Source organism: Ovis aries, chromosome 6 (assembly GCF_016772045.2).
Source record: "Ovis aries strain OAR_USU_Benz2616 breed Rambouillet chromosome 6, ARS-UI_Ramb_v3.0, whole genome shotgun sequence".
NCBI lineage: Eukaryota > Metazoa > Chordata > Mammalia > Artiodactyla > Bovidae > Ovis > Ovis aries.
The window spans coordinates 44718060-44737134 of NC_056059.1; the positions used below are offsets into that span (position 1 = coordinate 44718060).

Genomic DNA, 19075 nt, shown 5'->3' on the forward strand with positions numbered 1-19075 from the left:
ATTCCAGTAACTGGCACAGTAATGTTTAATTAATGAATTCATGATAGAAGAATTAAGCCTTGGCCTTTACAAATAAAATATTACCAAAGTTATAGCATTTAAAAAAAGAGGACAGGAAAGCAGCAACTGAATACCAGTTTTTCCTTTTCCATACCCTCAAATAACCTGTGTGCATCTTCATTACCTTTCCTCTTTCCCCACAATCCCATCAATCCTTTTTCCTACTTTAACTGGACCTGCCAGGCCCTGGGTCTGATGGTCACTTACTCATCTTGCTGGCCAGTCAGTGCTTGGCCGTAGTGCATTTCAATGGTCTCAGGTTTTCAACTAGTACTATCTCTCCCAAAACCAGCTTCAAAATATATGACTGGATGAGTAAACCCTTCTCTATAAACTCTTATAAAAATCGTTCATTATCCCTTAAACACGCTGGGCTTCAAAGTGTTTTTCCCTCAGAGTATGATGCACCACTGCCAAGGGAAGTTCCCCCGCCCACTGGGGTCATCCAGGGAGGCTATGAGAGTGCTCCTTTGACTTCTAAGATGAAGCTGACTCATGCCAGGAGATAACATGATTTCCCAGCAAGAGATCCTACAGCTTTAGCTGAACGAAAAACATAATTAGTGGATGATGAAGTAGCACAGTGGCTCTTAGTTTTCATTCTGAATTAAAAGCTGGAGATATCCCAAGGTAAACCAAAGCCCTGGAAACTCCAGTGGCCTCAACATCATATACAACTGCTGCTGAATCACTCTTTTTAGAAAGGCAAAATTCCTCTAAATATTCTAGGATTTACAAGAACATGAAAAGCAATAGCTTAAAAAACAAAACAAAGCAACAACTAATTCTATTCCGTGGGCTTAAACTGTTGAAAAGTCATGTACAGAACCAGCAACAGACTGAACCTAAATTTCTACTATACTAGTATTAACAGAGAAAAGAAGAGCTCAAATATGAAGGTAAGGTGGGCCCCATCAAAGTAACTCTAAATGGAATGAAGAGAACTACATGAAAAGACAAACATGGTAAACCTTGCTGTATTTACTCCAAGATAAATAAAATCACCATTTTAAAATTAAAAGCAGATATACAAAGTACCCATGATTTGAAGAAAAATTAAACCATCCACATGGAAGATGCACTAACTCCACTTTAAACAACTACTTTTATACACATCAACTGACAAAGAATGAAGTAAAAAAACTGCAGAGAATGAGTACTTTTCAGTCAACAAATCACCTTCAAAATTATATACTAAAGTTATCACTTAAAATTTCAAAAGTTTCCCCCCAAATTCTGAATGCAAATAGTAACAGAAAGTATTTTACCATGTTCTAGAGACAGCACTATGACAAAAATAGTTGCAGCATTCAACATAATGAAGCTAGCTAGCATCAGACTTTAAGTCATGTTCACAGTTTTTGATTTATGATTAACTCTAAACCTGATTCCCCCCCACCCCAATCAATCTCCTGTTAATTTATACTCCACTAGGCTCATGCAAAGATGGGCTTAATAAAGGACAGACATGGTATGGACCTAACAGAAGCAGAAAATATTAAGAAGAAGTGGCAAGAATACATAGAAGAACTGTACAAAAAAGATCTTCACAACAAAGATAATCACGATGGTGTGATCACTCATTTAGAGCCAGACATCCTGGAATGTGAAGTCAAGTGGGCCTTAGAAAGCATCACTATGAACAAAGCTAGTAGAGGTGATGGAATTCCAGTTGAGCTATTTCAAATCCTGAAAGATGATGCTGTGAAAGTGCTGCACTCAATATGCCAGCAAATTTGGAAAACTCAGCCGTGGCCACAGGACTGGAAAAGCTCAGTTTTCTTTCCAATCCCAAAGAAAGGCAATGCCAAATAATGCTCAAACTACCGCACAATTGCACTCATCTCACACGCTAGTAAAGTAATGCTCAAAATTCTCCAAGCCAGGCTTCAGCAATACATGAACTGTAAACTTCCAGATGTTCAAGCTGGTTTTAGAAAAGGCAGAGGAATCAGAGAGCAAATTGTCAACATGCACTGGATCATCGAGAAAGCAAGTGAGTTCCAAAAAAACATCTATTTCTGCTTTACTGACTATGCCAAAGCCTTTGACTATGTGGATCACAATAAACTGTGGAAAATTCTGAAAGAGATGGGAATACCAGACCACCTAACCTGTCTCTTCAGAAACCTATATGCAAGTCAGGAAGCAACAGTTCGAACTGGACATGGAACAACAGACTGGTTTCAAATAGGAAAAGGAGTACGTCAAGGCTGTATATTGTCACCTTGCTTATTTAACTTCTATGCAGAGTACATCATGAGAAACGCTGAGCTGGAAGAAGCACAAGCTGGAACCAAGATTGCCGAGAGAGGTATCAATAACCTCAGATATGTAGATGACACCACCCTTATGGCAGAAAGTGAAGAGAACTAAAAAGCCTCTTGATGAAAGTGAAAAGGAGAGTGAAAAAGGTGGCTTAAAGCTCAACATTCAGAAAATGAAGATCATGGCCTCCGGTCCCATCACTTCATAGGAAATAGACGGGGAAACAGTGGAAACAGTGTCAGACTTTATTTCTGGGGGCTCCAAAATCACTGCAGATGGTGATTGCAGCAATGAAATTAAAAGATGCTTACTCTTTGGAAGGAAGTTATTACCAACCAAGATAGCATATTGAAAAGCAGAGGCAATACTTTGCCAACAAAGGTGCATCTAGTCAAGATTTTTCCAGTGGTCCACTGGTTTTTCCATTGGTCATGTATAGATGTGAGAGTTGGACTGTGAAGAAAGCTGAGCGCCAAAGAACTGATGCTTTTGAACTGTGGTGTTGGAGAAGACTCTTGTGAGTCTTTGGACTGCAAGGAGATCCAACCAGTCCTTCCTAAAGGAGATCTGTCCTGAGTGTTCATTGGAAGGAATGATGCTGAGGCTGAAACTCCAATACTTTGGCCACCTCATGGGAAGAGTTGACTCATTGGAAAAGACTCTGATGCTGGAAGGGATTGGGGGCAGGAGGAAAAGGGGATGATAGAGGATGAGATGGCTGGATAGCATTACCGACTCGATGGACATGAGTTTGGGTGAACTCCAGGAGTTGGTGATGGACAGGGAGGCCTGGCGTGCTGTGATTTATGGGGTTGCAAAGGGTCGGTACGACTGAGTGACTAGACTGAACTGAGGCTCATGTCTCAGACTGTAAAGCATCTGTCTACAATCCAGGAGACCCAAGTTCAATCCCTGGGTTGGGAAGATCTCCTGGAGAAGGAAATAGCAACCCAGTGTTCTTGCCTGGAAAATCCTATGGACAGAGGAACCTGGTAGGCTATAGTTCATGGGGTCACAAAGAGCTGGACACGACTGAGCGACTTCATTTTCACCTTCAGGCTCATGCTGCCTATCTTTTCAGTAAGTTCTTTCAGTTTGAAAAATGTATCCGGTTCATTTAACATTTGGACAGCCAAGTAAATAATTAACCAAGATAAATTTCAATATCTATAATTTTTCATCAAACTGTTAAGAAAAAAGAGAGCAAAAGAAAGAAAAAATTTTTGACTCTCCTAGGCCTATATACAGAAATAAACAATAAATTCCAAATTTGATTGACATGTAAGCCATAAGTGAGTAGTATTTCCAAACATTTTTTCCTACATGAATAGACTCAAGTGTATAGTGGTTGCCACGAGGGGTTACTTTGTTCTAGAAATGTTAGTACCCTGTATACACTCAGTTTTATCTGTGTCAATCATCTTCCAAGGTGATAAAGGTAATTATTTATACCCACTTTAAAATCAGATTAAGAATCCTACCAAAAATTACATGCAACTTTAAAGAACCTTAAATAAATGTCTGGGATTTTTAAAAACCAAGCTGACCCTATTCTAGTGGTTTTCAAACCTTTTACAGCAATGCAATCTTATTTTCAAAGGATCTATCAGAATCCCCATCTCAAAAAATAAAAGCATAGCTGCCTGTATCAAACTCAAATCTCCACTGTATCCATTCCCAACAAAGCACGAAGAAACAAGGCTGGAATACCCCTGGCCTCAGTTCCTGTGCCAGGCAGATATCCATATCAATGGGACCCACAGTTCCTACCCTCAAGAAATCCACATTATTTATTCAGTGTTATTAGTGCTACTGTTATCAGAAATCTGTGCAGTCAACAATGACATTTAAGTTATGCTGGTTCCAAATCAGGAAAGGAGTACCTCAAGGCTATATAGTGGCACCCTGCTTATTTAACTTATATGCAGATTATATTATGTAAAATGCTTGGCTGGATGAAACACAAGCTGGAATCAAGATTGCTGGGAGAAAATATCAATAACCTCAGATAAGCAGATGACACTCCCCTTGTAGCAGAAAGCGAAGAAGAAACAGAGCCTCTTGAAAGTGAGAGAGGAGTGAAAAAGTTGGCTTAAAACTCAATATTCAGAAAACTAAGATCATGGTATCTGGTCCCGTCACTTCATGGCAAATAGATGGGGAAACAATGGAAGCAGTGAGAGACTTTATTTTGAGGGGCTCTAAAATCACAACAGATGGTGACTGCAGCCATGAAATTTAACAACACTTGCTTCTTGGAAGAAAAGCTATGACCAACCTAGGCAGAATATTAAAAAGCAGAGACATTACTTTGCTGACAAAGGTCTCTCTGGTCAAAACCATGGTTTTTCCAGTAGTCATGTATGGATGTGAAAGCTGAACTATAAAAACAAAGCTGAGTGCCAAAGAATAGATGCTTTTGAACTGTCGTGTTGGAGAAGACTCTTGAGAGTCCCTTGGACTGAAAGGAGACCCAACCAGTCAATCCTAAAGGAAATGAATGCTGAATATTCACTGGAAGGACTGATACTTAAAGTGAAACTCCAATACTTTGGCCACCTGGTGCAAAGAACTGACTCACTGGAAAAGACCCTGATGCTGAGAAAGATTGAAGGCAGGAGGAGAAGAGGATGACAGAGGATGAGATGGTTGGATGCCATCGCCAACTCGATGGACATGAGTTTGAGCAAGCTTCAGGAGTTAGCGATGGACAGGGAAGCCTGCCATGCTGCAGTCCATTGGGTTGCAAAGAGCAAGACACGACTGAACAACTGGACTGAGCAACTGAGCAAAAATTCTAGGGAGAAGCCAAGGAACTGAGGAAAAAAGTACTTTGTGCCAAGTGATTTAATGGGGAGAAAGACATTTGGCTACCTTCCTCACCCTAAGCAACCTTCCATTTGCTAAGGAAGAATTTCCCAGGGATATGGTAGCAGTACCTGTCAAAAGATATGCAGAACTCTACACAAATACATTTCCTTCCATTTACTTTGGAAATTCAGATAACTAGCATAGAATTCAGATCACAATCACCTGTAACTTATTCCTTGAATAATAATTCAATACAATTTGATATCTCACAGACAAATCTTTCGGTATCAATGCAATGTTTATAGAGAACATTTCAACGTTACCTTTCTTCCAATTGCTCCATTCTGTTTTTTTGGAGGTGGAGGTTCAAAGATGCGTTGTTGCTGCTGAGGTGGGAGTGTGGAGTACAATGGAATGATTTTGATGTCACCGACTTCAGGGCCCAAATCATCAACCTCACGCTTTATTCTCTTACAGGCTTCATCAATTTCCTACAAAATAAAAGTTTAAGTGTGCAAACAGAATGAATACACACTGCAACATTTTAAGGATTTACTATAATCCTAGTTCTATGCAGCTTATTCTAGTCATCACAATTAATTCAGCAAATTTCATTGGGATTTCAGAAATAATCAAAGAAACTTTGATTTCTCTAGTCACATAAACACACAATTGCCTTATTGACATTCCACACCCTTTTTTCTTAAGAGTCAATGTCCTAATTAATTCTCAACAAATTGTACTAAAATTGAAATTTCTCACCCAGGAATATTTAACTGCACTCATAACCTTTTCAATTTTCACAATCTACAAGAAATTGATGTGCAAGATATTTTAAATAAGCCAATTAGGCTTTAATGTCACGTATCACTAATGCAATTATATGGAAGATTTGCTTCATTGTGCCTAATGAGAACACACACCTCTACAGTATCAACATAGATATTTAAGAACCAGGTTAACCCAAATATCTTAAAACCTCTTCAAAGATCTCCCTAATACACAAAACAACTCCAACACATTTTGCATTTAATTCCAGGTTTCAAAAGAGGACACAATGAATACTGGGAGGGTGTGAGAGACAGAGAGGTAGGTGAAGGCTCTAGGGGATGGGAAAGGGACTGTAACATGGGAAGGGAGCTATATTTAAAATTTTACAGAAGCTTTAATTCAGTTAAACTCAGAAGTACGCTAAATGATTTGGCAGTATGGCCAATATTAATTAGAAGTTACCCTTATTGACAAATTATCTTTTATTCGAAAGACAGAACAATTTTTAAAAATTTACCAAGTAAAATTATTGTATATTATAATTAAGCGAGAATAATTTTCCTTAAAATGATTTCTTAACTAAAGTACAACTCTGTTTCCGTGTTAAAAGAATATACAAAAGAAAAAAAAAAAATTTAAACAAATTTAAAACATTTCAGCTTTCTGGAGTATTGATGAGGTCTTAAAAACTGACAGAGAAAATTACTAAAGATCTTATATACCGACTTCCTTTGAGGTATACAATTTCCAAAAGAAATGAAAGTTTGCTATTCATTGAAAAAAAAAAAAAACAGAAACAAATATTTTTACCAAAAAATTGCTTTCAAATGCTGTATCTAGATTAGAATGCCCCCTGCTGGTATACAAAAACAAAATTAGATCTTAAAAAAAGAACACACAAACACAATATAAACCCCAAACTATATATATAGTTCTTAAAAACATATATACCTATAGGAAAACTGATGCCAAATTCAGAATATTTTTCAATTCTGTTAATTCAGAAGTCATCAAATACCAGATTTTATATAGAAAATTAAGAGCCCCAAATTGTGCATTTGCAGACTCTAGAAATTTTAACAAGATTATTCCAAATTTATTTGAAACTATCTGCTAAGCATGTATGGAGCTGAAACAAAATCACTACTGCATGTGATATAATGAGTGAGAAAAAAAAATCCCACACTGTTTATGGTTTTATGAAGACAAAGTTCTAAACATTATTTTTTTAAACTTGGCAACAAAATTTTCCCTAAATTTTACTGAAGTTTCAGAGTCAACCTTGACAGTTCGAAAGACCAGAAAGCTCACTGACATTCATCAGCACAATGCAATCTTCCGCTTAGTCATGAACCGAGACAAAAGTTCAAGAGTTTCTGAATTGAGCAAAAGACTTCCAGCTCCAAAAGCATCAATATATATTGACAGATTAATTAGTATATAATAATATAAATTAATTTAGACCCTACTGAAGAATCTAAACTCCTACATGTTGAAAAGACTAATTTTACTCAGTGAAATTAAAGATGAAAGAATGTATTGCTTAAAGAATGAAGAGTTCAACATCTTGAAGTATTTACTTAAAACAATTCATATTTCAATTACAATCATTGTTATTGAACTTGGTAGCACAGCTCCTCTAGGGAGTTCTACTAGGAACCCCTGGTTTAACGGATTAACAACAACAACAATCAACATTCACATTTTCCAAACCTTCACTAACTAAAATTGGTCTTTCCCCTCCCAAATTAACTCAAGCGACTATAGAAACACTATTGTTTACATGGTCAAAATTGTAATATGGTTGTCATTTTTAAGTTTTGAGATAGCTAAATTTTATGGGTACTATTCAAATTTATGGAGATGGGGTACAGAACTCCCAGAACCTATCACTTAACTGACCAAATAAAAACAACAGGCTCACAGACATGAGGAAAATAGTAATATTGCTACCTCCTCCTCAAAGGTCTTCAAATTCCTCAAAACTAGCTAGTCGGATAAAAGAAACTTAAAAATGGAACAGGATACATGAGATAATTGGAGATTATTCCTTTCCCTTCCCCAGCTGTGGGAGAGCTGCCAAAGTATCAGCCATAGAAATTCAACTCACAGAAAAGCATTTCAGGTCCTCACCAGAAGGCCATCTGATATTTCTTATAGAATTCTAATGTGCCTGACTATCTGAACATAATGATTATTTTGAATAGCCGTTAAAAAAAAACATGCTACTCACTCTAGAGAAAATGAGAAACTAGGGACCAGACACCAAAGAACAAAATGGACACAAATGCCTCAACACTGCAAAATATAAAAAAATCCTTCCATTCAAAATGCATACACAGACTAATAGTTAGAGAGGTTTATCTGTAAAAGTGAATTTGTAACACACCGTATTTCTCAAAAGAACAAGTATGATTCTTTACTGGGAATGTTTGCAAACTGGGGGAGTGTATCTACATCTAATGGGTAAAGGCCAGAGCCACAATAAGCACCCTACTACGCATGGGGTTCCCACAGCAAAGAATTAATCAGCTTACAACATAAATAAGGACTTCCCTCGTGGCTCAGACAGTTAAGCGTCTGTCTACAATGTGGGAGACCTGGGTTCGATCCCTGGGTTGGGGAGATCCCCTGGAGAAGGAAATGGCAATCTACCCCAGTACTATTGCCTGGAAAATCCCATGGACAGAGGAGCCTGGTAGGCTACAGTCCATGGGGTCGCAAAGAGTTGGACACAACTGAGCGACTTCACTTCACAACATAAATAGTGCTAGAAAAAATAGAAATAGTACTGGGAAAAAAAATTAAGGACAGTTATAGTTCTTAATGCAACAATATTTAATTAAATATTATATATCAAGCATCCCTGTAGAATCTGAACAGCAGTTAAGAGTTCACCTTCTCCTGGAGGTTAGGCGGTCACATAGCAGACCACTGATTTTGATTATGTGAAAGAACTAGGGCAATTTCCCACTATACTGTTTAGGGTGGTGTCACTAATGTACCATGGGCATTAAAATAGCTAAAACATTCAACTGGAACAGTGACTTTTAACCTAAGAGAACAGAAAAATGGCCTTTAGAGCTTGTTAAAGACACAAAAGAGAAGGTAATGGCACTCCACTCCAGTACTCTTGCCTGGAAAATCCCATGGATGGAGGAGCCTGGTGGGCTGCAGTCCATGGGGTCGCTAAGAGTCGGACATGACTGAGTGGCTTCACTTTCACTTTCATGCACTGGAAAAGGAAATGGCAATCCACTCCAGTGTTCTTGCCTGGAGAATCCCAGTGAAGGAGGAGCCTGGTGGGGTGCCATCTATGGGGTGGCACAGAGGTGGACACGACTGAAGCGACTTAGCAGCAGCAGCAAGGATGCAGATTCTTACAGTATTTCATCTGTAAATTTCATCTGTTTCAGCAAGCCTGAAACAGGGCCAAGAACTTGCTTTAACAAATTCCCCTACCCAAGGCAGGCAATCCACTGACCACACTTGAAAAAAAAATGTTCTAGAGCAGGGATCAGATTTCTTACTATAAAGGGCCAAAATTTTTTAGGCTTTCCATCCATATACCACCTCTGAAGCATATTCTTTGCTTTCCATCCATACACCACCTCTGAAGCATATTCTTTGTTTTCATATAAACCCTTAAAATATGTAAAAACTAAAACTAAAATATGTAAAAACAGTTCTTAAAATATGTAAAAACTAAAACAAGAGGGTCAAGCACATGTAACTAAATTAATTAAAATTCTATAAAATTAAATTTTAGTTCCTCCTCTCACTAGCTGCAATGCAAATACTCAAGTTCATTATATTGTTGCAGCTACAAAAACTAATAGTGTGGCATCTAGTTTCATTACTTCATGGCAAATAGATGGGGAAACAATGAAAACAGTGACAGACTTTATTTGGGGGGACTCCAAAATCACTGCAGATGGTGACTGCAGCCATGAAATTAAAAAATGCTTGCTCCTTGGAAGAAAAGCTATGACAAACCTAGACAGCATACTAAAAAGCAGAGACATTACTTTGCTGACAAAGGTCCATCTAGTCAAAGCTACGGTTTTTTCAGTAGGCATGTATGGATGTGAGAGTTGGAGTATAAACAAAGCTGAGCACCAAAGAACTGATGCTTTTGAATTGTGGTGTTGGAGAAGACTCTTGAGAGTCTCTTGGACTGCAAGGAGATCAAACCAGTCAATCCTAAAGGCAAATCAATCCTGATTTTTCACTGGAAGGGCTGATGCTGAAGCTCCAACTTTGGCCTCCTGATGTGAAGAGGAGCTAACTCACTGGAAAAGACCCTGATACTTGCAAAAGACTGAGAGCAGGAGAAAGGGGCTACAGAGGATGAGATGGTTGGATGGCATCATTGACTTAATGTATGTGAGTCTGAGCAAACTCAGGGAGATAGTGAAGGACAGGGAAGGCTGGTGTGCTGCATTCCAATGGGTTGCAAAGAATCAGACATGGCTGAGCAACTGAACAGCAACAACTATATTGAACAGTATAGACATAAAAACATTTCCACATGTAAAGAAAGTTCTAATGGAGTAGCACTGTTCTAGAAACAGACTCTCAGATCAGACCCTATATCTGACCTAGCGAATAAAAATCTGCAAGATTTCCAAATGACTGGCATGTATATTAGTTTGAGAAGGACACTGCAGAAAATTCACAAAGCCTATCACAACAAATGACAAACTTTCAGAAAACCTCTAAAAGAGTTTCTTTTATCCAGATAACTCACTGAACTTATTTAAGCCATCAAAAATTTCATAGCCCACCTGTAAACATCCTGATGGAAATGAGTTTAGAAAATGCTGCATGTGAGAATAAAATCCCTATCTTAAAAATGATGTAAAGTCTAAAGAATTTCAGTGATTCCTTCCAATTCTCAATAAACACATGTAGGAAGACAAAAACAAAACACAAACACTTGTTTTGATGGTAGATGGGCACCTGAGTTATACAAATTCCCTTACAAACTAAATTACTGCCTAGAGTAACCAGATTTCATTCATGGCTCAGCAGAATGGCAAATTAGCACAAAATCACTTGCCACTCGGGTCTCTCCAAAGTTGAGATTAAAACTGCTAAATCCTGAAATTCTAAAAGCATTTAATATTCTCAGGATATCAACTAGAACACAAATGTTAACAGCATAAAAGGGTATATTCCTAGAGTACATACAGGGAGTTATATATTTCATATATAAATACAATCATGCTGAAGAAAAACTTTCTAGACACTGGGATGAGAAATACATGGTTAATGTATGTTGGGTTCCTAAGTTTAAAGGTGTTGCCTAATAGAAATAATATAAATAAGGAACCAAGTAACGACAATACCTCTTGACCAGTTAAGAAAAGTAGTAGATCTCCTTCCTCCTCTTCACACATGTGAATTTGGATCACGGTTCGAATTGCCGCTTCAAGATAATCTCTCTCTGGTTCAGGAGTATAAAAGATCTCAACAGGATGTGTACGCCCAGGAATAGTTAAGAGAGGACAGTTATCAAAGTAAATCTGGAATTTTCCTGCATCCAGAGTAGCACTCATAACTATAACCTGAAAAGAAAACAGTAAATTATTTGAAGCTGTCTTCAGAGATTGTAAAGAGATGAGTAATGTTTACTGCTCCATATATGTCAACTATGGTGTCTCTAGTGGCTCAGAGAGTAAAGAATCGGCCTGCAAAGCCGGAGACTGTGGTTCTATCCCTGGGTCAGTAAGATCCCCTGGAGAAAAGAAGGACTAACCACTCCAGTATTGTTTCCTGGAGAATTCCAAGGACAGAGGAGCAAGGCGGGCTAGTCTATGGGGTCACAAAGAGTCAAGACATGACTAAAGCAACTAACACTTTCACTCCTCATATATTAATTATGCCTTAAAAGTTGTGATAAATCAAATATAGAAAAGCTGAGCTACAGTAAATTTAATTTTTAAAAAGTAGGAATAAACCTGATAACCAATAAATAAACTACTGTATATTTTCATGAAGCAACACCTTAAAAACCAAAGTTTATAAAATTACATAAAAGGAACTGATAAGAGACATCAATATGTAATATGATTGTTACTATGCTATTAAAACAAAAAGTGACAACCTCGCACACAGGGAAAAACAAAAAAAGCAAAAAATAAATCAGTGGTACAAATATTTCTCCATTCTTCCAAATCATCTTTACTAAGCATAAGTTCTTCAGAAAACTTTCTAAAACAAACAGGTTTTCTATACTACTGAAAAAGCCACAGCAACAAAAGGTTGTTCAGGTACCGGCTGCATGACTGTGTGGTCACCCTCTCTTTATTTAAATTATACATGACAAAACCCATTAAACAAAAAGCTCTCCCATTAAACATTCCACTATAGAGTTCTTAATTTCTATTTTTGAGTTCCTCCCTCAAAATTTCAATAGCTCATAACGTTTAATCAGTAATAGTACTCAGTTGTTCAAATATATTCTTTAAAGTATACATTTAATTTTTATAGTAAAATCAAACTCAGTATCAATTTTTTTAAGACCCAGAATCTTTCTCCCCAGTGTACAAACCTCTGTAACACATACAATAACACTCAACACCAAGTTCCAATGAACTGCACACATACAATGCAAAAAGGTAACGTCATAAAATTTGGGAGACAAAAATGTCCACACAGTCAGTCAGTTTTAAGCCCTTATCAATACAGTAACACTGGCCAGGGTTTAAATGGTATAACGGACGGCAGGCGGGGGTGGAAGGGGGAAGAACCAAGACCCTAGGTTAAAGGAAGGCATTTCTGAGGAGCAGTATGTTCTGGATACAGTTATTCCACTCTCCAGCATTATGAGTTAGAATGAGTGAGTTTATGTTAGGACAAGAACAGGGATTTGATCCTTAGTGAAGGTGTCCCCTGTACTTAATAAAAGGCAGGGTGAGCACAAGGTTTAAAAACACCATGACATAAAATCATTTAAAATGAAACAAAAAACTGGGTGGACTATATAATGAAATGATTAAAAACATACTACTAAAAAGTAGAAGTATATTTAAAATCTAAAACAAAGACACAGCAAGAAAAATTAAAAAGAAAGTATAAACCACTACTGGTACTCTCCTTATTTGCTTTTATAGGTGATTATTTTTGTAGTTGTAGTGATCAGCACGTACTCCCTTTTAAATATATACACACACACACACACACACACACACACACACACACACAGGGTTTTTAAAGAACCAAATAAACTAATTCACCTTTAAATCTGATCTCTGTCTAACAACCTCCTTCAGAACACCCATGAGAATATCTGTAGCCAATGTCCTTTCATGAGCCTCATCAAGAATTATTACACCATAACGCTCCAAGAGAGGGTCATTCATTGCTTCACGAAGTAGCATCCCATCAGTCATATACCTATATTGACAAATAACATGTTGGTTATTTAGTGCATTTAAAGTTCAAGACATAAATATGAAATGCAAAGACATCAGATAAATATAAATTAACCCTTGTTCAAAACAAATGTTATTATTTCAAAATCAATTACAAAATTAAGCTTCCATAAAAACTTTTCACTGAATGTATCAAATAAGTTATATATTATCAAATTCTGTCAAATGAGACTGTAATACCAAAATACACTGAGAAACAACGTTAATCTGATGATGACAGAATTAAACACATTTCACACAAATGCCAAAGTGAAAATAGTCACTTAAATACATTTCTTAAAAACAAAATAAAATGTAAAATATTCAACTTGCAAAACAAAACCAAGAAACCATTTTAAACTGCTTTATCACATTACAGCACTAAACTGTTGTTATTTCTTTAAAACTGCACTAACTTCCCACTTGAGCTAACAGGTTCAAAAGGGCTGAGACAGCAGGAGTCTATCATCTTTTTTTCCTCAGTCCCATCTAATTCAATAAAATGATGGTAAGGAATCAGAAAAAGGAACACATTCATGGAATGAGGAGCAACATTATGCTGTGGAAATGCTGATAAAATTATGGAAAAGACAAGGCATATAGCATTATCTATATCAAGGAACCAGAGAGGAAAACTAGGCTCAGGGATGGGTTGAGAGAAGCCAGCTAATACAGAATCCAGGCACTCAGATGAAGGGTGGTGTGAAGAATGATTTGTACAGGCCAGTGAGTCTCCTGTCTGTTCCCTTCTGGCTGCTACTGTCACTAATACAAAACATCCTGCATTTGGCACTTGGACAGAATGAAGTCTGCCTGCAAATGCTGAAGCCACAGGCCATTCAGTTAAATACAAATCCATGGTTTTATTTATGTAATTAAAACAAGTATAAAAATCTGAAGTCATCATTTATGACTTCACTGTTCTGGCTCTATTTTTCACAAATTAATCTAATCTTTCAAGGACCAACTTTGTATTTTTAGCCAAAACCATCTGTTGAAGCACTAAGTTCAACAAAATGACAGTGTACAACCCAAGTGAAGCCTTCTCTTTATTCTGCCTAAACTTAGTTGTAGATTCAGCTACTCTAGTCTCTAGATGTTTTGAAATATCTTGATCTGTGAGGACGCTTGGTAACTTCTCCTGCCTGCAGGTGTTATTACTGACACAAGCTAGGCAGTCCTTTTGCACATTATCTCAGTAGCAAAACATTAATAGTTTCATATACCTGTGGATAATTTCCTTAGTTTCAACATACTCTGTCTTTTGCTTTGCAAGGCAAAAAAACATGGATTGGTCACTCTTTGAACAATATCTGCTTAAACACTATCAAATTTATACCCTGTTGCTGTTTCCAAGCCTACTCAATTCAACATGGAATTTAGTGTAGTATTTCTGAAAATACTGTAATTAACAAATGAACTCAACATATGTAGTTCCAGAAATACGTATTACTTATGAGAACTGATGATATGTACAGCTAGATCAAGTTCAATCACTGACCACCACCTAACTTCCACCTGTAAGACCCTCAACAGACTGTAAAATGCATTCTAATGTCACATATTAAATTGCGATTAAAAAGCCACTAAGTATCAAATTTTCACTTGAAAACCCCTTTAAAAAACAATACCCCTTTATTTTGATCTTTCCTCAACAAGCTTCAGAACACCACAATGTGATGATGGCATCCAAAAGTAGAGCTGACCCAAATACTCATTCTTTCATATTTTCCTGAGAAGAGGGTAACGATTACAAATGGCAGCTTATAGTTATAATTAATGAGCTATTATTTGCTCTTTATTAACAATTATGCATTATCACCTGTACCAAGTTAAATGGTCAACTAAACCCAAATCCTCGGACTTCCAGGTTTTAGAATCAGAATTAACATAGTTAAATTTGCTGCTTTCCCAGGGAGTATTAGCAGTTAACTTTTCCAGGGCTTTAAAATCAGTGGAATAGCCTGCTAAGACTAGGTATCAGTATACCGATTCCCAATCCCAGGCCCCTCAGACACTGACATACTCTCCCCTCAAAGTCCTGTGACTTCCCTGGTGGTCTAAAGATTGAGAATTCGGCTGCCAATGCAGGAAACACAAGTTTGATTTCTGGTCCAGGAAGATTCCAATATGCCCAGGGGCAAATAGACACAAGCACAACTAGTGAGCCTGTGCTCCAGAGTCCCAAACCTGCAACTACTGAAGCCTGAACACCCTAGAGCCCTTGCTCCACAATGAGAAGCAACTGCAATGAGAAGCCAGAGCACCGCAACAAAGGCAGCCCTCACTCACAACTAGAGAGAAAGCTCTCGCGCACAAGGAAGAAAAATTTTAAACAAGCCCAGAAAGAGTAGAGAGCTAACACCTGATGATTTGCTAGATTTATGAAACCCTTTCCCAAAAAACCAAAGTAACCTGATAGAATAAAAAAAAGGCAGAACCAGGATCTGATAGCCCTATAAAGACCCTAACTATTTTCTTTTACCTAGATCTAGTTTTACTACCTTTCAGAGTAGCAATTAAATATTTACCCAGACTAAGGGGTGAGCCATAAAAATAGGGTGTCACAATAAAAGCTGTTATTACATAATTCTGAAGTTTTAGTAATGGACTAGTAACCAAAATTTCCCAGGACAGCCAAACTCTACATTTTACTGGGTATCCTATTATCCACAATGTTTCTCTCACTGTCTTGGGAAAATACTAGCTTTAAAAAGTCATCAGTTTCATCTAGGAACTCGTTAGAAATACAGAACTGGCTTCACTTGGGATCTACTTGATCAAAAAATTTGCATAGATAGCAACCTGTGTTTGCTTTCACATTTTCACATTTTGATGCTTGCTAAGCTGCAGAAAAGTGTTAGTCACTCAGTCATGTGACCCCATGAACAACAGCACACCAGGCTCTCCCATCCATGGATTTCTCTAGGCAAGAAGCCATTCCCTTTTCCAGGGGACCTTCCTGACCCAGGTATCCAATCCAAGTTTCCTGCACTGCAGGCAGATTCTTTACCATCTGACTTATTATTTGCTGTCTATTTTATATTTACTTTAGACTACAGAAATGAAGTTAGACAAAAAGCAAATTCAAACAATTTTTTATTCAAGTACAAAATGGGTTGTAAAGCTGCAAAGACAACTTGCAACATCAACAATGTGTTTCACTCAGGAACCACTAAAGAACGTATAGTGCAGTAGTGGTTCAAGTAGTTTTGCAAAGGAGACGAAGCCTTGAAGATGAGGAGCACAGTGGCCAGCCATCGGTAGTTGACAACGACCAAATGAGAGTAATCACTGACGCTGATCCTCTCATAATTGCATGAGAAGCTGTCGAAGAACTCAACTACGACCATTCTATGGTCATTCAGCACTTGAAGCAAACTGGAAAGGTTTGCTGAAAAAGCTCAGTGAATGGGTACCTCATGAGCTGACCACAAATCAAAAAAATTGTTCTGAAGTGTTGTCTTCTCTTATTCTATGCAACAATAGCGAACCATTTCTCAATTGTATTGTGACATGCGACAAAAAGTGGATTTTATACTACAACCACCAATGACTAGCTCAGTGGTTAGACCAAGAAGCAGCTCCAAAGCGCTGAAATTTCCCAAAGCCAAATTTGTACCCAAAAGTCACGGCCACTGTTTGGTTCCTGCCCATCTGATCCACTATAGCCTTCATGGAATCCTGACGATATCATTACATCTGAGAAGTACGCTTGACAACTCAATGAGATGCACTGAAAACTGCAATGCCTGCAACTATTAGTCAACAGAAAAGGCTCAATTCTTTGCCACAACATCACTCAACTGCACGTTGCACAACCAACACTTCAAAAGTTGAACAAATTGGTCTACCAAGTCTTGCTTCATCTGCCATATTCACCTAACCTCTCACCAACCAACCAGCACTTCTTCAAGAACCTCAACAACTCTTTGCAGGGAAAATGCTCCCACAACCAGCAGGGAGGCAAAAAGTGCTTTCTAAGAGTTGAAGCATGGATTTTTTTTTTTTTATATACTATAGGAATAAACAAACTTACTTCTCGTAGGCAAAAATTTATTAATAAAGATGTGTTTGAGCCTAGTTGCAATGACTTAAACTGCATCGTCTGAAACTGCAATGGTATTTTTAAAATTATTATTTTTTCCACTCATGATCTTTTAAATTGAGATATAGTTGATTTAGGGCTTCCCTCAGAGCTCATCACTTCATGGCAAATAGATGGGGGAACAGTGGAAAACAGTGGCTGACTTTATTTTTTTGGGTTCCAAAATCACTGCAGATGGTGATTGCAGCCATGAAATTAAAAGACGCTTACTCCTCGGAAGGAAAGTTAGGATCAACCTAGACAGCATATTAAAAAGCAGACACATTACTTTGCCAACAAAGGTCCATGTAGCGAAGGCTATGGTTTTTCCAATAGTCACGCATGGATGTGAGAGTTGCAGTATAAAGAAAGCTGAGCACAGAAGAATGGATGCTTTTGAACTGTGGTGTTGGAGAAGACTCTTCAGAGTCCCTTGGACTGCAAGGAGATCCAACCAATCCATCCTAAAAGAGATCAGTCCTGGGTGTTCACTGGAAGGACTGATGTTGAACCTGAAACTCCAATACTTTGGCCACCTGATGCGAAGAACTGACTCATCCGAAAAGACCCTGACGTTGGGAAAGATTGAGGGCTGGAGGACAAGGGGACGACAGAGGATATGATGGTTAGATGGCATCACTGACTCAATGGACATGAGTTTGGGTAAACTCCGGGAGTTGGTGATGGACAGGGAGGCCTGGTGTGTTGCGGTTCATAGGGTCTCAAAGAGTCAGACATGAGTGAGTGACTGAACTGAACTGAACTAAACTAAAGGAGCTGAGATGGTAAAAGTATCCGCCTGCACTGCAGGAGACCCAGGTTCAATCCCTGGATTGGGAAGATCTCCCACTCCAGTATTCTTGCCTGGAGAATTTCATAGACAGAGGAGCTCTGCAGGCTACAGTCCCTGGGATCACAAAGAGTCAAACACGACTGAGCGACTGACAGACACATAGCTGATTTACAATGTTATGTTTGTTTCTGCTGCACAGTAAAGTGATTCACTTATACAGACTTTTAAAATATATATTCTCCATTATGGTGTACCACAGGATATTGAATATAGTTCTCTGTGCTATACAGTAGGGCCTTAAGATATGCATTTTAAAACAGCACCATAAAAATGACTGTCAACCAGGTATCAATATGTCTGGAAAGCTGAGAAAAGCATCTTAGATTCCAAAAAGAAATACAAATGGCTCATAAGTACATGTAAAGATGCTCGATTTCATATAAAAGAAATGCAGATTAAAATCATAATGAGATTTCACTTTTTAACTTACAATATAGACAAAGATAAAAATGTTCCACAACAAAGTGTTGTCAAGGCCATAGAAACAGATACTCATTTGCTCATCCCTTAGTCAGAGTAGCTCAAATATGGCAACAGCTAATAAAATTCCAACACACCCTCTGACCCAACCAGTTTCATTTTTAAGAAACTCATTTCACAGATACACTCACCTGAACGTGTGTGAAAAAAATGTGTGTACAAGTTTATAAGAGAATACTAAGGACACCAACTGATTTTAATAAAAGAAACTGTAAATTCTGAGTGTCCATCTAAGGAATTAAACTAGCAGTCACTAAAATGAATGAAGAAACTTTACACTGATCTAGAACAATCTCCAGGGGAAATATAAGTGAAATTAGCAGCCAT

The 19075-nt window shown here is 37.8% G+C and overlaps 1 protein-coding gene across 1 annotated transcript in view; it reads right to left on the bottom strand.

Annotated features, from left to right (window-relative positions):
* DHX15 (DEAH-box helicase 15) overlaps positions 1-19075 on the bottom strand; it is a 55135-nt gene that overhangs the window by 15194 nt on the left and 20866 nt on the right. Inside the window, exons 4-6 of the mRNA XM_004009739.5 lie at positions 13152-13311; positions 11262-11480; positions 5463-5630 (exon numbers count right to left, since the gene is read on the bottom strand). Of these exons, the coding sequence (XP_004009788.1) occupies positions 5463-5630; positions 11262-11480; positions 13152-13311 (547 nt within the window). The remainder of the gene's footprint in view (positions 1-5462; positions 5631-11261; positions 11481-13151; positions 13312-19075) is intronic.